A 16,892-nucleotide genomic window follows, 5' to 3' on the forward strand; every position below is an offset into this window, starting at 1 on the left:
AGCTAGGTTAAAAACAGGGCTTAATACCAAACATGAGGAGACAGAAGCAGCTAAAGGAGAGACATTAACAGGTGGTAGTAGAGGGGGAAAATACTGGACAAGTGGGAGGCCCTTTAAAGGTTCTGTTTTGAAACCAGTTTTATTTAATATTCTCACTAATGACTTTTGCACAATAACGGCAAGACTGAGAAATTAAGATGACTCAGACATGGGAGTTCATCAAGGGAAAACCAGAATTTTATGGGTCATGAAGAAAACTGGAGAGCAAGAACACTAGAAATGGGATGATCTTTAAGACCGACCCTTGCTCTAAGAGAAGTTCATCACCTGTGAATAACTGAGAAAGAACATTTTAGATTGGCTACAGGACTGTGATTATCATTAGGATGCTGCTTAAATAAACCAGGAATAAAGCAAGGCATTTCCACTGGAAATAAGGACTGCCTGGCTCCATCCTTCCTGTAACACCCAGCAAGGAGCGGAAGGCAGCAACTGGACTTCCCCCTTCTCTCCTGTAGGCTGAACAAACCCTCAGGCTGTAGGCTGAACAGCCCCCTCAGCTTCTCCTCATATGCCATTTTTTCCAGCCCCAGGAGCACTTTGGTAGCCTCTGCTGGACTTGCTCCAGTTTTTCTGCATCCATCCTGCAGCAGGACACCCAAATCCAGATACAGTAACTCCAGATGTCCTCTTCCAAGTTGAAAGGAAAAGCTGAGAGAAGGGGTTGTTTCCCTGCAGCCTTACATGTCCTAATCATTATCTACCATTCTGCTTAGAAGATCTGGTTACAAGTCATCTCAACAGGTGGAGAGGAGATTCAGCCTGCTCACACTAGCAAAAATAAAGGTTGAGAAAAAGCATAACAGCTCTTTTTAAGTACACCAAGAAAATAAACACCAAGGAGCAGAGAAGAACTGCTGATGCCAGCATACAACAGACAAACAAGGAGGATAAGCTTGCCAGGAATAAATTTACGCCAAAAGTAGGGAAGTATCTAGCCAATGCGGATCAAGGTTCAGGAGCAGCTGCCTAAGAGGGTGTTGTGATCCCTTTACTTCTAACAATTAAAATTGAGCTAATAGGGTTATGAACAGAATTAAAAGGACGTGGTTGCTTGTGACAGGCAGTAGGAGCTGGGTGGTTCAGGAGATCTCTTCTGATGCCATGTAATAACTTGCAAGAAGAAAGCACAGCACATTTGCCCCATGTGCCATATTTGCAGTTTCCCTCATAAACAGAATACCCCACAGGCTGAGAAACGGCACGTGGCCCCAAAGCAGCTATCAAGCAACCACACGTGCTGCCCAGATGCATGTATTTCTTGCAACAGCAGCAGCCACCTCTCTGCATCTCCTGCACACGGAGCCCTGGTGCGATGCTGCTGCTGCCAACAGGGTCTGCTGAAGCCGAACCTACAGCTGCACAGGGGCCAGAGCCTGCAAACCAGCAGTGAGCCGGAGCCAGCCTGCTACTGTGTTATCCTGCGCTGCCCACAGACAGATATGCTGGAGCTATGTGGGTGATAAGGGTTTTTAAGGCAAGACAGTAAGCATTTCATTGCTGCTTTTCAGAAAAGCAATGAGGGGAGCTTAAATCAAATCTGGGTAACAGAGTGAGTACCTAACGCCTCCTCTGCGCTGCAAATACACACGTCAGAGCTGTGTGCTACTCTGCCTGAGTCTGGGATGTACCTCAGACACAGGCTGGCTCCCTTCCCCATGCTCCCAGAAGGCAGGATGGAAATAGCAGAGAGGGCAACCAGCTGCCTTTCCCCATTCCCTGCCCCAGCCCTGGCCAAAGCCCTCTGGCCTTCTCCAGATAACACATGAGGAGAGGAGTGATTATATTTCAGAGAAAAGGGGTTAGAACAAAATGGCCCTGAAGATCAGAGCATCCCAGTTGCTGTTCCCTGAATTTCTCACCCCTGCTACTGACCTAGATGCTCCCTGATCCGAGCCAGGCAGCGGAGCGGGCAGTGACTGCTCACAATGTGGCGTCTGTACTGTGGGGACGAGCCACACTGCCAGGCACAAAGGCCACGAGGGTGGAGGTGCCCAGGGCTTCTGGAAACTCAGAAGCTATCCCAGAACCAGACACTGCACGCAGGCCGCTTACCAGTGCTGGCAACTGCGCTGAAGGGCAAGAAGTACTTGACTAAACATGGAAAATAAAGGGGACAGGAGAGATGTGCCTTGGTTTTAGAATCTAAGTTTGGGAGATGGAACTAAGTTTTCCTGGTTTTCTGCTATCAGGAGGAAATCTCTAAGAAAAACTACTTTGAGTCCAATTTGGACCAAAGCTGCATGTAGTGCAGGAGGAGAAAACAGCCCCACCAGGGAGTAAAACCAAAGAGTAGAAAGCAGCAGAAATGACCAGGAGTCAACTCCCATGCAATGCCCAGAGGCAACACACCAACAGCTCAGCCTAATCCCTGAACTAAAGCAGCTCCCGCTTGCCCACAGCCAATTCGACTCGGGCCATGCTTGCTCCCTGGAGTCAGGCTGGGTGTCCTGCAGAACGCTCTGCCACCAGGGTCTCTCGGGTACCTGCTGCAGAGAGGCCACAACGCTGTAGGAGTCAATGTTGAAGCTATTCAGAAAGAGCAATTATTAACAGCAGTACCAGCCCCACACACTCAGGGCCCCAGCCTGGGGGAGAGCTCATAACAAGATAATTTGCTGCTTCAGCAACACCTCCAGCTGGGCCAGTGCAGCCTACGCGAAGGCTGACACCAGGCTGTCTTGCTTGGCCTGAGTGCACCCCGGCACAAGGCCCCCCCCCTCCTAAAACTGTGTTGGCTTGCTCTTCAGTAGCGTCCCACTGCCCCACACCCAGTGCGCTGCTACCAAGAAGCAGGAAGAGCCCTACAATACAATTGTGCTCTGCAATAAAGCACTCCAACGCACCCAGGCAAAGCAAACACCGGAGGAACAACCAGGCACTGGCACAGGGTCGGACTCCGGCAAACAGGCTCTGCATGAGCGGCCACCTTTCCCGCACCTGCACACCCCCCCGGGGCACTCCGTCGACCTTGCCCATGTAAAGCAAGAGCCCCAAAACTCAAAGAGATAAACCTGCCGTGGCCTCACCTGGGTTCCCCCTGCAAGCTCCCATCCCCAAGCATGAGGTGGTTTCAAGGGAAGCACAAAGCAGCTCTGCTTGATCCAACAGAATATGAAGGGCAACTTATTCAGGCAAAACTAGGGAACACATGGGTCAGCATAGCTGCCTTAAGAAACCCTCTGAGCAGCTAATGAGCAGAACTGAGCACTGCACGCAGGAAACACAGGCAGATTCCGTCCCAGGAACCATCTAAAAAGAAAAATCAAGAGCCCAGTAATGGCACAGACAATAGGTTTGCACAGCCAGCAGCCCCTTGCCAGACCATCTAGACTTTTATGGAAACACAAAAGGCGACAGGGGTCATTTTCTTTAGAAGAAAAACATATCCCAGAAGAGCCAAGCACACTCGACCCCAGCCAGAGAATTCTGCTCATCTTGTCTCAGCAGCGGTTCCCCCATTTCTGCCTCAGCAGCAGCTGCCAGTTGTGGAAAGGAAGAATTCTGCACTCTTCAGCTGTGGATGTTTGCAGGGATTTGTCACTATTTGCCCAGCTGAATGCTTCATCCGGAACTGTGTCACAAAACCAGGGTCAAACCCAAACTCATATATCTATATATTAATACTCTGCCCAGCAATCAGAGTCACACTGGGAAGAATAAGGCAGGCTTTTCATGGAATATTGTGCTGTTCGGCCACCAGATTCTTGTTGCCACAGCAAAAATCATGTATTTATTTGCTAGAGTTTGAACAGTAATGAGCAATGGAGTACCCAGGAAAGAGAAGCCAGGGTAAACATTGCCCAACAAGCCTAAATCTGAGCAGTCATACAGGGCTCACTTAGAAAAGAAAAAAGTCAACCTTGTTCCAGGAAATGCAGGCTGTCAGGACTCAGTCTGCACCCAGACCAACAATGAAAGAGCCCCCATATACAGAAACATATTAGAAATAAAAATAACCAGTTTACAGAAACCAGCCTGACATAAACAACGAAAGTCAGCAGACACCTCGCCTCCAAAAGCTGAGGTGGGAAAGTCTGCAAGATTCTGCAGTTAACGGAAGAGCAAACACTCAACGGCTTCTCACAAACCATAGGTATCTCTGTAAGTCTCAGGAGCAAACCATGGGGTTAACCTGCATCAACTCCAGAAGCAATCTCTTTAGTGTGGCTTTTCTCTTCACCCATTATCACATTTGCCTCTTGGCAGATGTGGCAAAGCCAAAGTGATGATGTAGGGCAGGGTGTTTTACACCTTTTAAACAGAAACCCTCTTTGGCAATCCAAATCTTCACTTTATAATAGTACGAGAAAGAAAATTGTTCTAGGCATTAAAAGAAAAAAAGAGAGAAAAAAATCACCCTTTAACTATATTCCAGCAAGGAGAGTCAGAGTCAGCATATTGATCCCCATTGTAACAGCCTACAATGGGACTGAAAACAACTGAGCCCATTTCCCCTTCCCCACAGAGCAACTGCTGTCTCCCAAACCAGTGGCTCTTGCAGGAGGCTGCAAGGGGCACTGCTGCCATCCCTGCTCAGTGTGCAGAGAAGCCAGATGGGATGGCAAGTCGTGAAGCACAAGCTGGAGTTTATTCCTGCCCCCGCTAACATCACACAGTACCTCCAGCATGTCCAAACACACCGCACTGCTGCTGCAGACTAGATGAGAAGGCAATGGCTGCTGCATGGCGAAAAGAGGGACATAGCAATTTTTCAGTAAAGTGGTTATGCCACCCAAGTACTTCACAAGATCCAAACAGCTGAGTAGCACTAGGGATCAAGGTTTGCCCTTTTCAGGTACTAGTTTTCCTCTAATCATCCTCTCTCCCCAAGGAATATAATCCCGAAGTGACAAAAATCAGGCACTGCACTGACTCCCTAGGATATGCATGGGCTGCTGGGTGTGATTTAAAGCAGCTTTTCACACCTGGTCAATCAAATGCCTCCTCCTTTCTCAGCAACAGCAGCAGGAGGGTTTTGGCTGATACCTGCAGGAAGGATGGACAACAATTCAACATGAATACAAGAGCTCAGGAGCCGTGTGAAGAGGTGGGTCTCAACACAGAGGAACCTCCCACCTCACAGCCCCACGCTGCCATGGGGTGAAAGGAAAGGTCCCTGCACAAACAAATCACTGCTTATGGGACTGGGAACAGAGGGCAGATGCAGGTATTTTACGGTGGACAAAGATCTCCAAAGGGTTTACCTGGTCCTTCCATCTGACCCAGTCTGACCATTCTTACAGATCAGCAGATTTAGTAAAAGGAGGTGGAGGAGCAGTTCATAAACTGCATACCTCTGAGGGACCTTCACTTTTTCCATCTGCAGTCAATGGTCTAGACAACTCCCTGCGATGCAGTTTTCTCTGAAACCTTTAGGCAAAGGATTTTTGGGAAAATGAGCCATTTCACAGGAGTTAGCAATGAGCTTATCTACATGCCTGTACTTGTCCTGAAAACATGGTCATGTGTCAGCCCAAATTGTTGAATAACTCCAGACACAGTCTCTATGTGTGGCAGGCTGGAATAGTAACCTGGGGGCTGCAGTAGCATCAGCATATTACCAAGGCATTTGCTATCGTTTGGGAGAAGATAAGGAGCTTCTGTACCTCTAAAGCCCTTCCTTGACCCAGGAAGAAAGGGGTTTTCCCTGACAGGTACCCCTAGGAATGGAGAGGACTTGAGGCTTGGTTCCTGTATCATATTAACCCTGTACTGCTATGGCTGAAGCAGCCTAAGTGTGTCCAGAAGACTGCAGATGGCACTTCAGAAATGTACTTTTCTGTCATTCTGTACAAAAAGAAGAGTTTTGGGGCACAGGAGCTGGCTGCTCCACCATAGGCTCACTTGATCATGCTTTTCCAAGAAGCATTTTTCCTAAGAGTAACACAAAGTTTTGCTCAACTATTAACTGCATCACAGAGTTAGTTACTGAATAGAGCTAGCGGCACTAAAGATTTAAAGCAGTAGCATGTCAAGGAAGCACTACGTTGCTGGCAAAGGAGAGGTTGCCTCCAGGATCACATCCCAGCTCCCAAGCCACAAGGCAAAACAAGAAAGTCTCCATTTACAAGGCAACCCACAAAGCCAGCTCTGTGTAATCAATATGCTGAAGCACATGGTAGATAGGAGCAATGCATGGAGATTCGAAATATTAAACTCCTTGTACAAGACACGGGGAAGTTTCAAATTCCTGATGAGAAGTGACAGGCTAGGGACAGTCCAGGAGAGCATCACAGGGCAGGCAGCTTTGTTAACTCTTCCCTTGACTGTGTTGGACAAGAAGAGAGTCCAGCGCACAAACAACCACAGGGCAACTGGAGTCCCAGTCTAATACGGTACAAAGCAGCTATTCACCCAAGGATCCCTTCATTCCTTTGCACATCTGCAGACAGAGGAGCCAAAGCCTTCCACAGCTTAACAAGCAATTCAAATATTACTTACTTGGCCCATAAGAATTGGACAAATCTCCTTACATATATGAAAAAAATCTCATCTGAATACACAAAGACAGTAGGCATAAACAAGATACAATTAGTGTCAAGACTTGGTATCTTCATTAACAACACACAAAACTCCCAAACAGCAGAGGATTCTGCTTTACAGGCAACTCTGAGCATACAATTTGTAGCTAGAACACAGTGCAGCGCTGGGACATGCCACCCACAAACATTTCTGTGCAACTGAGGCTGACCGGAGCAGTCCAAACAAATACCTCGGTTTGGTGCAAGTGAACAGTCTCCAGCTGGAATGGGACAGATGGAGCATCATTTCCTGGGAAATATGAGGAGGCTGGGAACAGAATTACTTCCCACCCTGGCAAGGAATTCATTCTAGACTACAGGACGAAAAGGCTTCAGTGATGTGAACAGTATTAGCTGCACAACAGAGTTCACGTTTCTCTTGCCCCTTTTCTGTACTACTAATATGCAAAAGAGACTTCCTCAAAGAGAAGTGACTAAGTGCAGCAAGTTCACCATGAGGCTTACAGATATGCCCTCAGACCTGCATTTTCACTAGCTGTAAGCTATACAATTTCCCTAAGCACGCAAGTGTTTTGCTCTCGTAATGTCTGAGATATTTTCTTCAGCTTGCCTATAGTCCTTCAAATGCCTACAAAACAGCAGCTCCATCCTGCCAAGTTCCCAAGATCACCTGAAGGGCACTTCTCAGAAAACATCAGCACCAAGTTCCTTCAGTCCAGATCTTCCCAGGATGTTTGTCAAGTTTCTCTGTGTGATACAGATGCTTCACGTGACTCTTCCTACACAAACTGTCCAAACAGTGATATTGTTACAGCTTCATGGCATACCCACGTCCCGCTGCAGTCACCAGGAAGAGTTTGGATTTGTAAATAGGTTTTAAATTGCCCAGGTTTCACTCAGGAGGGAGTGAGCACAACCCCAGAGGTGAAGGAGATGCTGCTGCAGCAGCTTTTACTGAGAAGTCCTTTACTGCCACTGAACCTGGAAACTAAACATTTTAATTTTTCCTACCGTTGCCCACATACAACACAGACAAGCAGGACTTCTGCCCTAGCCAGCCTCAGTGTGTACTTCCTCAGCTCTTCTCAGGAACACCGTGACTGTGTACTGGAAAAAGCAGAGTGGGGAAGAAAACCCAAACCCAAGACAAACTGAATACTTGAGATGGAGGGAAATTATAAACCATCTCCAATCTGGTCCACAGATTAAGGAAACCGATTAAGATAATGTTAACTGTAATCCACGTGATCAGAATTCAAGAGCACAAAGCACTCCAAATCTCATCTCAAGCTCTGGGGCGGGCTGAGCCCTGGGCACGTCCTAACCAGCTTCAAAGCCAGGCTCGTCTCTTATTTGCGTAAGAGTTTCTATTTTAGCTCTTCTGTCCCATTCCCCGTGCTGCTGACAGTGGCAGGCAAGCAGGGGAAGGGAGGAAGAGAACCCGGGGGGAATTTGGGAGCAGCTCAGACTGTTGCTGCAGCACGAGGCGAAGCATGGGAGTGGCAAGGCCACGGAGAATCTCAGTCACAGAAAATTTCCCGCTACAGAGATGAGATAAATATGATGCATCTGCTCTGCCAGGGGTTTAGTACAACAAAGTACCAGCACTTCAAGGAGCTGGCAGGCAGCAGAGAAACAAAACACAACCTACTTCCCCACCGATAGCCTCAGGTGCAGCTTATGAGGTGGTTTAAAAACTACAACAGCAACAAAACCCTGATTTCAAGTCTTCAGCCATCAACATCACAGGCTAAAAATCAGCAGAATTAGAAAAGGGCAGGGCAATTGCCCTGTCTGGGTGACACAACTTGCTCACACCTGACAGGTAATGGAAATCACCTCCACAGGGGAGGGACCACACCTGATCATCCAAGACACCTATTTTCTGAGTAGGACTTGTCACTGCTGATCTCATCTACCAAAAATTCAATACATCCATGTCAGATATGTACTACAGCCTCTCCTTAAATGTGGCAGATGTATTTGCCCAAGCAGAGCACAGCCACGAGACAGAACATAGAACAGGAACACGCAGCTCTCTCAGAGCTAAATAACACAAATCTTTGTGCTGACCCCTCCAAAACACACAGACGAGGGAATCTAAGTAATTTTTGCAGAGAGATTTTTGCTTCCCCCACCAGGTTAATTTACTAGTGTTATGGTTATGTTATACATTGCAAAAAAAATACTTCAGGCAGTCACTGGAATTTAGATTCCACACTGTGCAGACTTGCTCCAAACAGGTCTGGGCAATAGTTGGAAGTGTTCATCCCTGCCAACATCTCGAGCCTACACCTGGTTCTCACAGGAGACCATCTCCAGCAGAACTGAACAGATGGAAAGCTACAGAGCAAGAAGTTCAGCAGGTTAGACCAACAAAACTGCTGCCCAATCCTGCCCATGATGAAAAGCCAAGGGATGTTTAGAATAATTTTTTAACAGACATTTAAGTGGGCATTTGGAAGCCATATTCAGGCATTATGCAGCTCAAAACGTTAGAAAACGGACCATGCTGAAGTCCATGTAGGCTGGAACTTTTTGAAGTTCAGCTGAAGCTGAACATCTTTGAAGACAGTTTCGCAAAGAAGCAGGAAAGCATCAGATTGCAACTGTTTGGATCCCACCAACCTTGTTCTTGTAAGCCCTGTTCACACAAGGCTGCAGCTCACCTTCTAGCACTTGGCAAACTGCCAACTGTGACAAGCAAAAAACCATTAAAACCATCAACAATCTGATGTCTGTTGGCTCTCAAGTTGTATTATTTGCAGGACTTTGGGTGGCCCGGCCAGAAGTCCCCTTTCCTGCAGGATCCCCAAGAGGTACCAGGTCCTGGAGAGGACAAACATACTGTGACTTGGGATGAACTGCAGGATTGACAAGACATAAGGAAGGAGCACAGTCAGGGCAAATTCTGTATGCACAGGACCTTCATGGCAGAGTCCAGCCTCCAACAAGATGAGAACATGAAGCCTAAAGACAGACGACTACTTCTCAGGACCCCAGCTGTCTCAGCAGTTTGCAGTCCTTTCCAATCACTCGCTCCAACATGCCAGTCACATGTTTTACAGAAACCTAGATTTCTATCTTGCTGACAACTTTATTGTACATTATTCTGGCAGGTAACCAAAGCAAGATTGATTCTTGTCAGCTGAGCCAAGCTAGATATTATCCTCTGAGATCCCAAAGATCCACATCCCACAGCAAAGCCTTCCCTTCCTCCTGGGGCTGCTATCAGGCTGAAGTGTCTTTACTTCTTCTGTAATAACAGAGTACAAATATGAGCACTGAACAGAGGTCACCAACAGCACTCTGCATCCTCTCCCCCACTCCCTGTTTAGAATAAAGGTCAGTAGGTCTCCTTCCACTCCTGCACATGTATCCTGTCCTCACCGTCAGAGCTGACAGCTCAGCCAGTCTCTTCCAGCAGCTGCCCAGAGCTCCGCTTGAAACACAGCACGTCCGTTCAAAGCTGCAAACGTTCACTTCATTTTCAAAGTGAAGTCACACCCCCACTGCTTTATCTGAACTAGCTGTGATACCGCTTGGAGAGGTCTCAAAACAGCCATGGAGTAGATGAACAGTCCTGAAGGGCATCTTAACACCTGTAGGAGGACAAGAGCTCAAACTGCCTGCCCACACAGGCAGCCTGGTCCCCAGGACGAGCACGGCTAGGGCTCTGCCCTCCACCTGCAGATCTTGATTGTGTCCCATCATACACAACCCCATGTTCACCTTCACAGCCCTGGGTGAACAACGACTGTCCCACCGCAGCAGCTCTAGTTGCACAAGAGAGCTGGGAACCCGTTTTCTATTCTGACACAGGAACAGCATTTCCCTCTCTCTCCCTCATCAGCTCAAGATCCAGCTTCAACCCCAAAACAGACAGCTGCTTCACATATTTGAAGTGTCTGGAAGGAGCAATAAACCTATTTTTCCTGAGAGGCCTTGAACACCAGCAGGCCATAACAAAGTCACAAGTATAACTTGATCCTGCAGCTGCGCAGCTGTGAGCAGGGGGTTGGAGGTCCCTCCACGCAGACCACGGCAGCGCTGGAACACACTGCCACCCTGTCCCAGCCACCCTCCCACTCCAAAAAGCTACAGAGGATGTGGACCGGAGGACGTGGACCAAGTCGGCTCCATTTTGCTGGCAGCTCTACCATAGTCAGGCAACTAGTGGCCAGACACTGAACAGAAAAGGGAGGCCGAATTTCCGCATTTGAAGAAAAACACAATTTGCATCTCACAGAACAATCAGTCTAACTGCCACAACCGCCTCTCTCCCTCCTAATAAATCATTAGCCCTGACTGTAAGCACAGACACCTGCCAATCCGCAGGAACACACCACTTCCAGGCTGTGCTAGACCTGCTGTTTACCTCACCCAGATTCCTGCTGGGCATCAGCAAGCAGATGAAGTTTTCAAAGTCATCGAAGTTTCACTAAATACCACTTCCTTGAGCCTGGATCATACTTAAAGACCCTTCAGCAAATCCAAGGCAAGGTTTGGAAAGGAAGACACTCAGCAGGAGGTGGGCTCATCCAGCACATCTGCCTCGAGAGAATCACCCCAAAAGACCCAGGTAGCTGCCCACTGAAACCAGCATCAGGTTTGATACCCCCAAAAGAGAAAGGGACATTGGTTTTACCAAAGAACTGCAGCTTCCAGCTCACAGGAAATGTCTGCTTCTGCCCAATTCAGGCCAAAATCAAGTTTCTGAAAACCCCGACATATCTACAAAACAGAACCCTTGTTTTTGACCGGTTGCCTTGGTGACACACAGTGATCTCTTGGGAAGAAACCAAGGAATGTGGCCTAATACTGGCTCCTTCCTTTTCGGGCATCAACACTCAGCCTTATTACCCAGAATAAAAGCCACAAACATCCTCTAGGTTAAGAGTAAACAGAAATCTTTCCATTCGCTACAGCATCAGCATCTTCTAAACCCTGGCAACAAAGTCAAACTCCATGCTTGCCACTCCTAGCAGGGAGGGACCTGAAAGAAAACCTGGTGTTTCTGTCACTACATCATCACATTTAATTTTACCCAGAAACTTGTGTCTCTATTTCTCCTTAAGCTGGATCTTATTTTCCAAAGGGTCCCCACTTGTTTCAGCCTCCTGAGCCCTGCAATGTAACAGGCAGGTCCTCCTTTGCCTTTTAATATCTCTCTTCTCAGAAACTAGATCTTTATGGATGGAAGTTCTCATGCAGGATATTCCCCACATGTAATTCTTAGCAAACACCGTTGCAGCTGTATATGCATCCTGCAGTATTTAGCACGCTTCCATCTTCAGAATGCCTGCAGAGTGGGATAGTTAATGCTCTTAAGCTGATAAGAACACAGGCACAGAAGCTACATGACCTGCCCGACGTCACAATCCAACACTGAACAGACAAAACAGTTGTTAACCGATTTCAAAGAATCATATGATATTTTACGTTGGGAAAGGACCTCTGGAGGACTCTAGCCCAAACTCCTGCTCCAAGCAGGTCTGACCTTCTCAGTTGCTCAAGGCTCTCCCCAGGCAAGTTTCAAATAGCTCCAAGGATGGAGATGCAACTACTTCTCTGGGTTCCTGTTCATGTTTGACCAACCTTAAACAACGCAGTCACTGCACTAGCCTTGTCCTCATCTCCCTCCCTCCTTTTTGTACAGTTAAGAAAGGCTTCCACTGCGCACCATGTATTTGGTTTTGCTTACTTGAGGCTTTATTCTTTTACCAGCAAGGCTGCTGCCCCAACAGCACCACCCTGCCCAGAGGAATCAGCTCCTCTGGCTGCATCAGAAGCCAGGCTTATTTAAGAGTGTCTGTCCCGCAAGGTTTCCTCTGTATTTTCTGCTCCATTCTAAGAGTACCAGTAACTGTAACATGTTGTCTTGGTATTGTCACCATTTATACCACACACCTGATTTGGTGTAAATTCAATTAATACCCCAAACTGAACTGAGCAGAGCCAAGGAAACAGCTGGAATGAGTGCAAGCCAGCAGGTATTCAAGCAGCAGAATAATTCCAGTCTGATCAAGCATTTCCCCATAGGAGGACAAGGAAAAACTGCAGGAGCACTGAGCGAGAATCAACACTCCTGTTAATTTGCTTATGCTGGATCTCATGGCACTCAGGTTCCAGACCTGCTACCTGCATTGGTCACGATCAAACTAGTAGAGACTGCATGCTCTTAAGAAGGGATTTAACAATGTCAAGCCATGAGAAACAGCACTCCTTGCCTCCCTTCTAAATGAGGTGCACCCTATTCAAAGGATTTCCTCAAATTATAATGCTCAGTGCCTCAGGCACCACATGGATTCAGTCCATCAAATATTCTGTCGAATTTAGGTAACGGAACGTCAAACCACTCTTCCTGCTATGGAAAAACATGTCACGTCGCAGACCTAGAAATCAGGATTTGTCACCTCGGCGTGCTGCTTTCAGAGCCAAACGATTCATGCCTGCTTCTCTGGTGCAGCAAAATAACCCGCTCTTTCAGCACGACTGTGTCTTCATCACATCCAGATGCATTTCACCAAGCCATACAAAGATTAATTCTGAATTTAAGGCTTACAAGGACCTAAGTTAGATCCCAAGCAGTGAGAAAACCTGGCATTTCCTCCAAAGACACTTGGAACAATTGACATCTCGTGGATCTTCAGAGATGTAGCTGCACATCCAGAACGAGTAGCCAGGTGGTATAATCCTATCAAGGGGAGTTAAGTTGTTGATCTCTTTCTGCCTAATAGAGACCTAATTCCTGAGCCTCTATCAATAGATCACTAATGCGGGGAAGACACCAATGGCACGCTGCCCACTGTACTGTGTCACAAGCCGAGCAGTGACCACGAGAAGCTCAACACGTCCATTACCCACCAGACAGAGCGAGCAGAGCTAGAGAGGGGGCAAGTCCGCAGCCGTTCAAACCACACGACTCACCTCGATTTTCTAAATACCCCAAATATTTTACTTTCCATTATCATACCTCCAAGAAGCGACTGTGGGAGAGGCCCTGCAGTTATCACAGCTCATATCCCACCCTCATCTACTAGGTGGAACACCACCCAATGCCCCCTCCCCCTGAAGGCAAGCCTCTGGCTCTCAAAAGGACCGGAAAAATACTGCCCATCTTCCCACCCGGTGCCTCATGAAAAGACAAGCCAAAAGTAGTACCCAGCTACTTTCAGCCTGGCTTTTCAGCACCGAGACACCCCAGGCAGTTACCTTCTTGCGGCGGGAGCCTGTCTTGCTCATGCAGGACCTCTCCAGGGACAGGTACCCCCCGATCACTTCGATCTCATTCACCGTGGGGTAGCGCTTTTTATGGGACATCCCCACTTGGGGCCCATCAGCGTTGTCCACGGCTTTGCCTTTTCCTTTGCTCTCCTCCTCCTCCTCCTCCTCTTCTTCCTGCTGCGGCCTTCCGCTGGCATCAGTGAGACTCTGCAGCCCTGAGGCAACGGGCTTCCTTTTGGGCACGACAGTGAAGGTGCTGCCTCCCCTCTGGTGAGGAGCAGAGTGCGGTCTGTAGAGGGGCACGGAGGAAAACTCCATCTCCAGGTCTCCAGCTCCTCCAGGCTGATCTGCCAAGCTCCCCGTCCTCACAGCCGAGCCAGCCCTGGGAGAGAGCTCCCCACTGTCCGGCTCCACAATGTCATCGATGTAAGTCACAGGTACCAACGGATCCAGAGGCGCCGGTGGGGAAGCGACAGGCTCTTCCTGCTCCGGGGCGGAAGCCCTCAGGGGCTCCTTCGGTGCCTTCTCCTCCGAGGACCGCGGCGGCGGCCCCGGCCTGGCACTCTGGGCCGGGGGCAGAGCCAGGCCGCCCTCCCGGCGGGGCACGAAGACGAAGGAATTGCGCGAATTCAGGCGCAGCTTGGCCAAGGCCTGGGCCTGCAGGTCATGGGCTGGGATGGCGGCCAAGTCAGGCTTGGGGGCCGGGTGGATTTCGAAGGAGCCCCCGGCCCGGGGGGCAGAGGCAGAGAGCGGCTGGGTGGAGCCGGTGGCACTGGGGGCCAGACTGGCACTGGGCAGGGGCGACTCGGGCGCTTCGGCCTCCTCCGGCTTTGGCCTCCTGGCGTTGGCTCTGGCACGGGAAGCGCTGGCGGATGGCACTGGCGGCCCCTTGGGCGGCGCAGGACGGCCGGCGGGGACAGTGCCGGGCTCGGGGATGCGGCTGCCGGGGGGCAGGCCCCGGGGGGTGACAGTGAAGGAGTTGGAGCCGATCTTGTGGAGAAAGCAGTTGGCCTGGGGGGCTGCGGCCTTGGGGGCGGTTGGGACCGCCTGGGGGGCTGCGGCCCGGGGGGGAGCCGGGGCTGCCTGGGGGGCTGTAGGTTGGGGGGTGACAGGCCGGGGGGGAGCCGGGAGCGGCTGAGGTGCCGCGGGCTGAGGGGGGGCAGCCCGGGGAGGAGCCGGCTGCAGGACAGCAGGCTGGGGGGCGGCCGGCACCGCCGGGGGGGTGGCAGCCCGGGGGGGAGCCGGCAGCGGCTGGGGGGAGGCCGGCCCTGCCTGCAGAAATCCCGGTCCAGCCTTCGGGGCCGAGGCCCGGGGGGAGCCGGGTGCCCTCTGGGGGGGCGCCGAGGCGCGGGGGGAGCCGGGTACCACCGGCGAAAGGGGCGGCCCGGCGCGGGGGGAGCCCGGCACCGCCGGAGGTGTAGCCGGCGCGGCCCGGGGGGAGCCCGGTCCCACCTGCGGAGGAGCAGCCGCCCCGCCTGGCACGGCGCCGGGCCCGGGCCCGGTCGGCGCCTCCCCGCCGCGGCGCCGGCGGCCCCGCGGCCGCTGCCCGAACTTCTCCAGGAGGCGGCTGACGGTGCCCGGCTCGGCCGCCTCGGGCGGCTCCGGCGGCTCGGCCGCCTCGTAGATGACGACCTGGTCAGCGCGGATCTCGGCGAGGGCGGCGCCGCGGCGGGCCAGCAGCTCCCGCAGCGGGTCGGGGCGCCGCGGCGGGGAGGAGGAGGAGGAGGCGGCGGCGGCGGCGGCAGGGTCCCGGCGGCGGCCGGGCAGCGCGTCCCCCTCGGCGAAGCAGGCGGCGGCGTCGGGCTGGGACTCGATGATGAGGATGTTGTCGGCGCGGATGGTGCGGATGCCGGGCACGGCGCTGTACAGCTCCAGCAGCTGCTGCAGCGGCCGCGCCGCCCCGGGGCCGTGCCCGGGCAGCCCCTGCCGCAGCCGCCGCCGCTCGCTCTCCAGCCGCATGAAGGGGTTCTCCCGGAGCGGGCCCAGGCTCTCCGCCACCACCAGCCGCTCCCCCGCCGGGGGCTCCGGCTCGCCGCCGGCCGCTCCGGCCAGCTTGGCCCGCTTCCGCTCCAGGATCTCCCGCTTCCAGGCGGGCTGAGCCCGCGGCCCAGCCCCGAGCGGCGGCTCCGCGCTGCTCATGGCGGCGGCGCAGGGAGCACTGCTCTGCCGAGCCGCCGCCGCCTCCTCCCGCCGCACCTGAGCAACGCCCCGCCGCCGGCCCCGGTACCGCCCCCGGGCCGCCCCCCACCTCCCCCGGCGGGGCGGGGCGGGCGCCATGACAGGGCCGGCGGCGGCCCGTCGCTCGCAGGCGGCTGCCTGAGGCGCTGGCCGGGGCCGAGCGGCAGCCCCCCTGCCCGTCCGGCTTCGGGGCCGGTGCCAAAGAGACCCGCCCCTGCGGGGCCGTGGCAGACGCCGTCCGGCGGGGAGAGCCCCTGGGGGGCCGCCTGGGAGCAGCTGGGCTTCGGCACGGGCCGCGTTACCTCACATGGCGTTCCGGGACGTGGCTAGCCCTGTCCCCGGGGCTGCTGACCCGCCGGGGTCCCTGCTGCCCGCACCGCCCTCCCCTCGCACACGGGAGCCCCCCCCCACCGCGGCACTGGGAGGCGGCTGGGGACAGGCCCTGCGGGGTCTCCAGCCTGCCAGGAGACGCGGTGACCCACCCTACCCAAAACGCCCTCGTACGGCTCTTTCCCCCCATCCCGGACTGGCCCGCGTGGCGCCAGCAGAGGAGGAAGGGAGCAAAAAGCGCCTTTCGGGATGGCCCAGCGCTAGCTCAGCCGCCGTCTGAGGAAGAGCGGGTGTCTGGGCGTGAGCAGCATGGTGGGCAAGGAACAAGCCGCTGGCACCGGAGGAGTGTCGCATCGGGCCCGCCAGAGGAGCGTTTTAGGGAGAGCTCTGGAGGAGACGAGCAGGGGTTTCCACAGCACACGGCAGCAGAGCGGGAAAGCATTTTTCCTGCCGGCTTCGCTCTTCAGCAGCGACTGCTTGTTGGGCACAAAATCGCAGGGAAAAGTGCCCGTTATCAGCCACCAGCAGGTTTCTTTGGGAAGTCTGTGCGATCAGGAAACGATGGCATGACAGCTCAGGACTTTCCACACCTCCAATAATGCTGTGTGCCAA

The 16,892-nt window shown here is 52.4% G+C and overlaps 1 protein-coding gene across 2 annotated transcripts in view; it reads right to left on the bottom strand.

Annotated features, from left to right (window-relative positions):
- TPRN (taperin) overlaps positions 1-15,983 on the bottom strand; it is a 21,308-nt gene extending 5,325 nt beyond the window's left edge. For both annotated transcript variants that reach the window (XM_052814628.1, XM_052814627.1), the window contains exon 1: positions 13,761-15,983. In XM_052814628.1, the coding sequence (XP_052670588.1) occupies positions 13,761-15,911 (2,151 nt within the window). In that variant the 5' untranslated portion in view covers positions 15,912-15,983. The remainder of the gene's footprint in view (positions 1-13,760) is intronic.
- Between the last annotated feature and the right edge of the window lie 909 nt (positions 15,984-16,892).

The sequence above is a fragment of the Harpia harpyja genome, chromosome 19 (assembly GCF_026419915.1).
Source record: "Harpia harpyja isolate bHarHar1 chromosome 19, bHarHar1 primary haplotype, whole genome shotgun sequence".
Classification (NCBI taxonomy): domain Eukaryota; kingdom Metazoa; phylum Chordata; class Aves; order Accipitriformes; family Accipitridae; genus Harpia; species Harpia harpyja.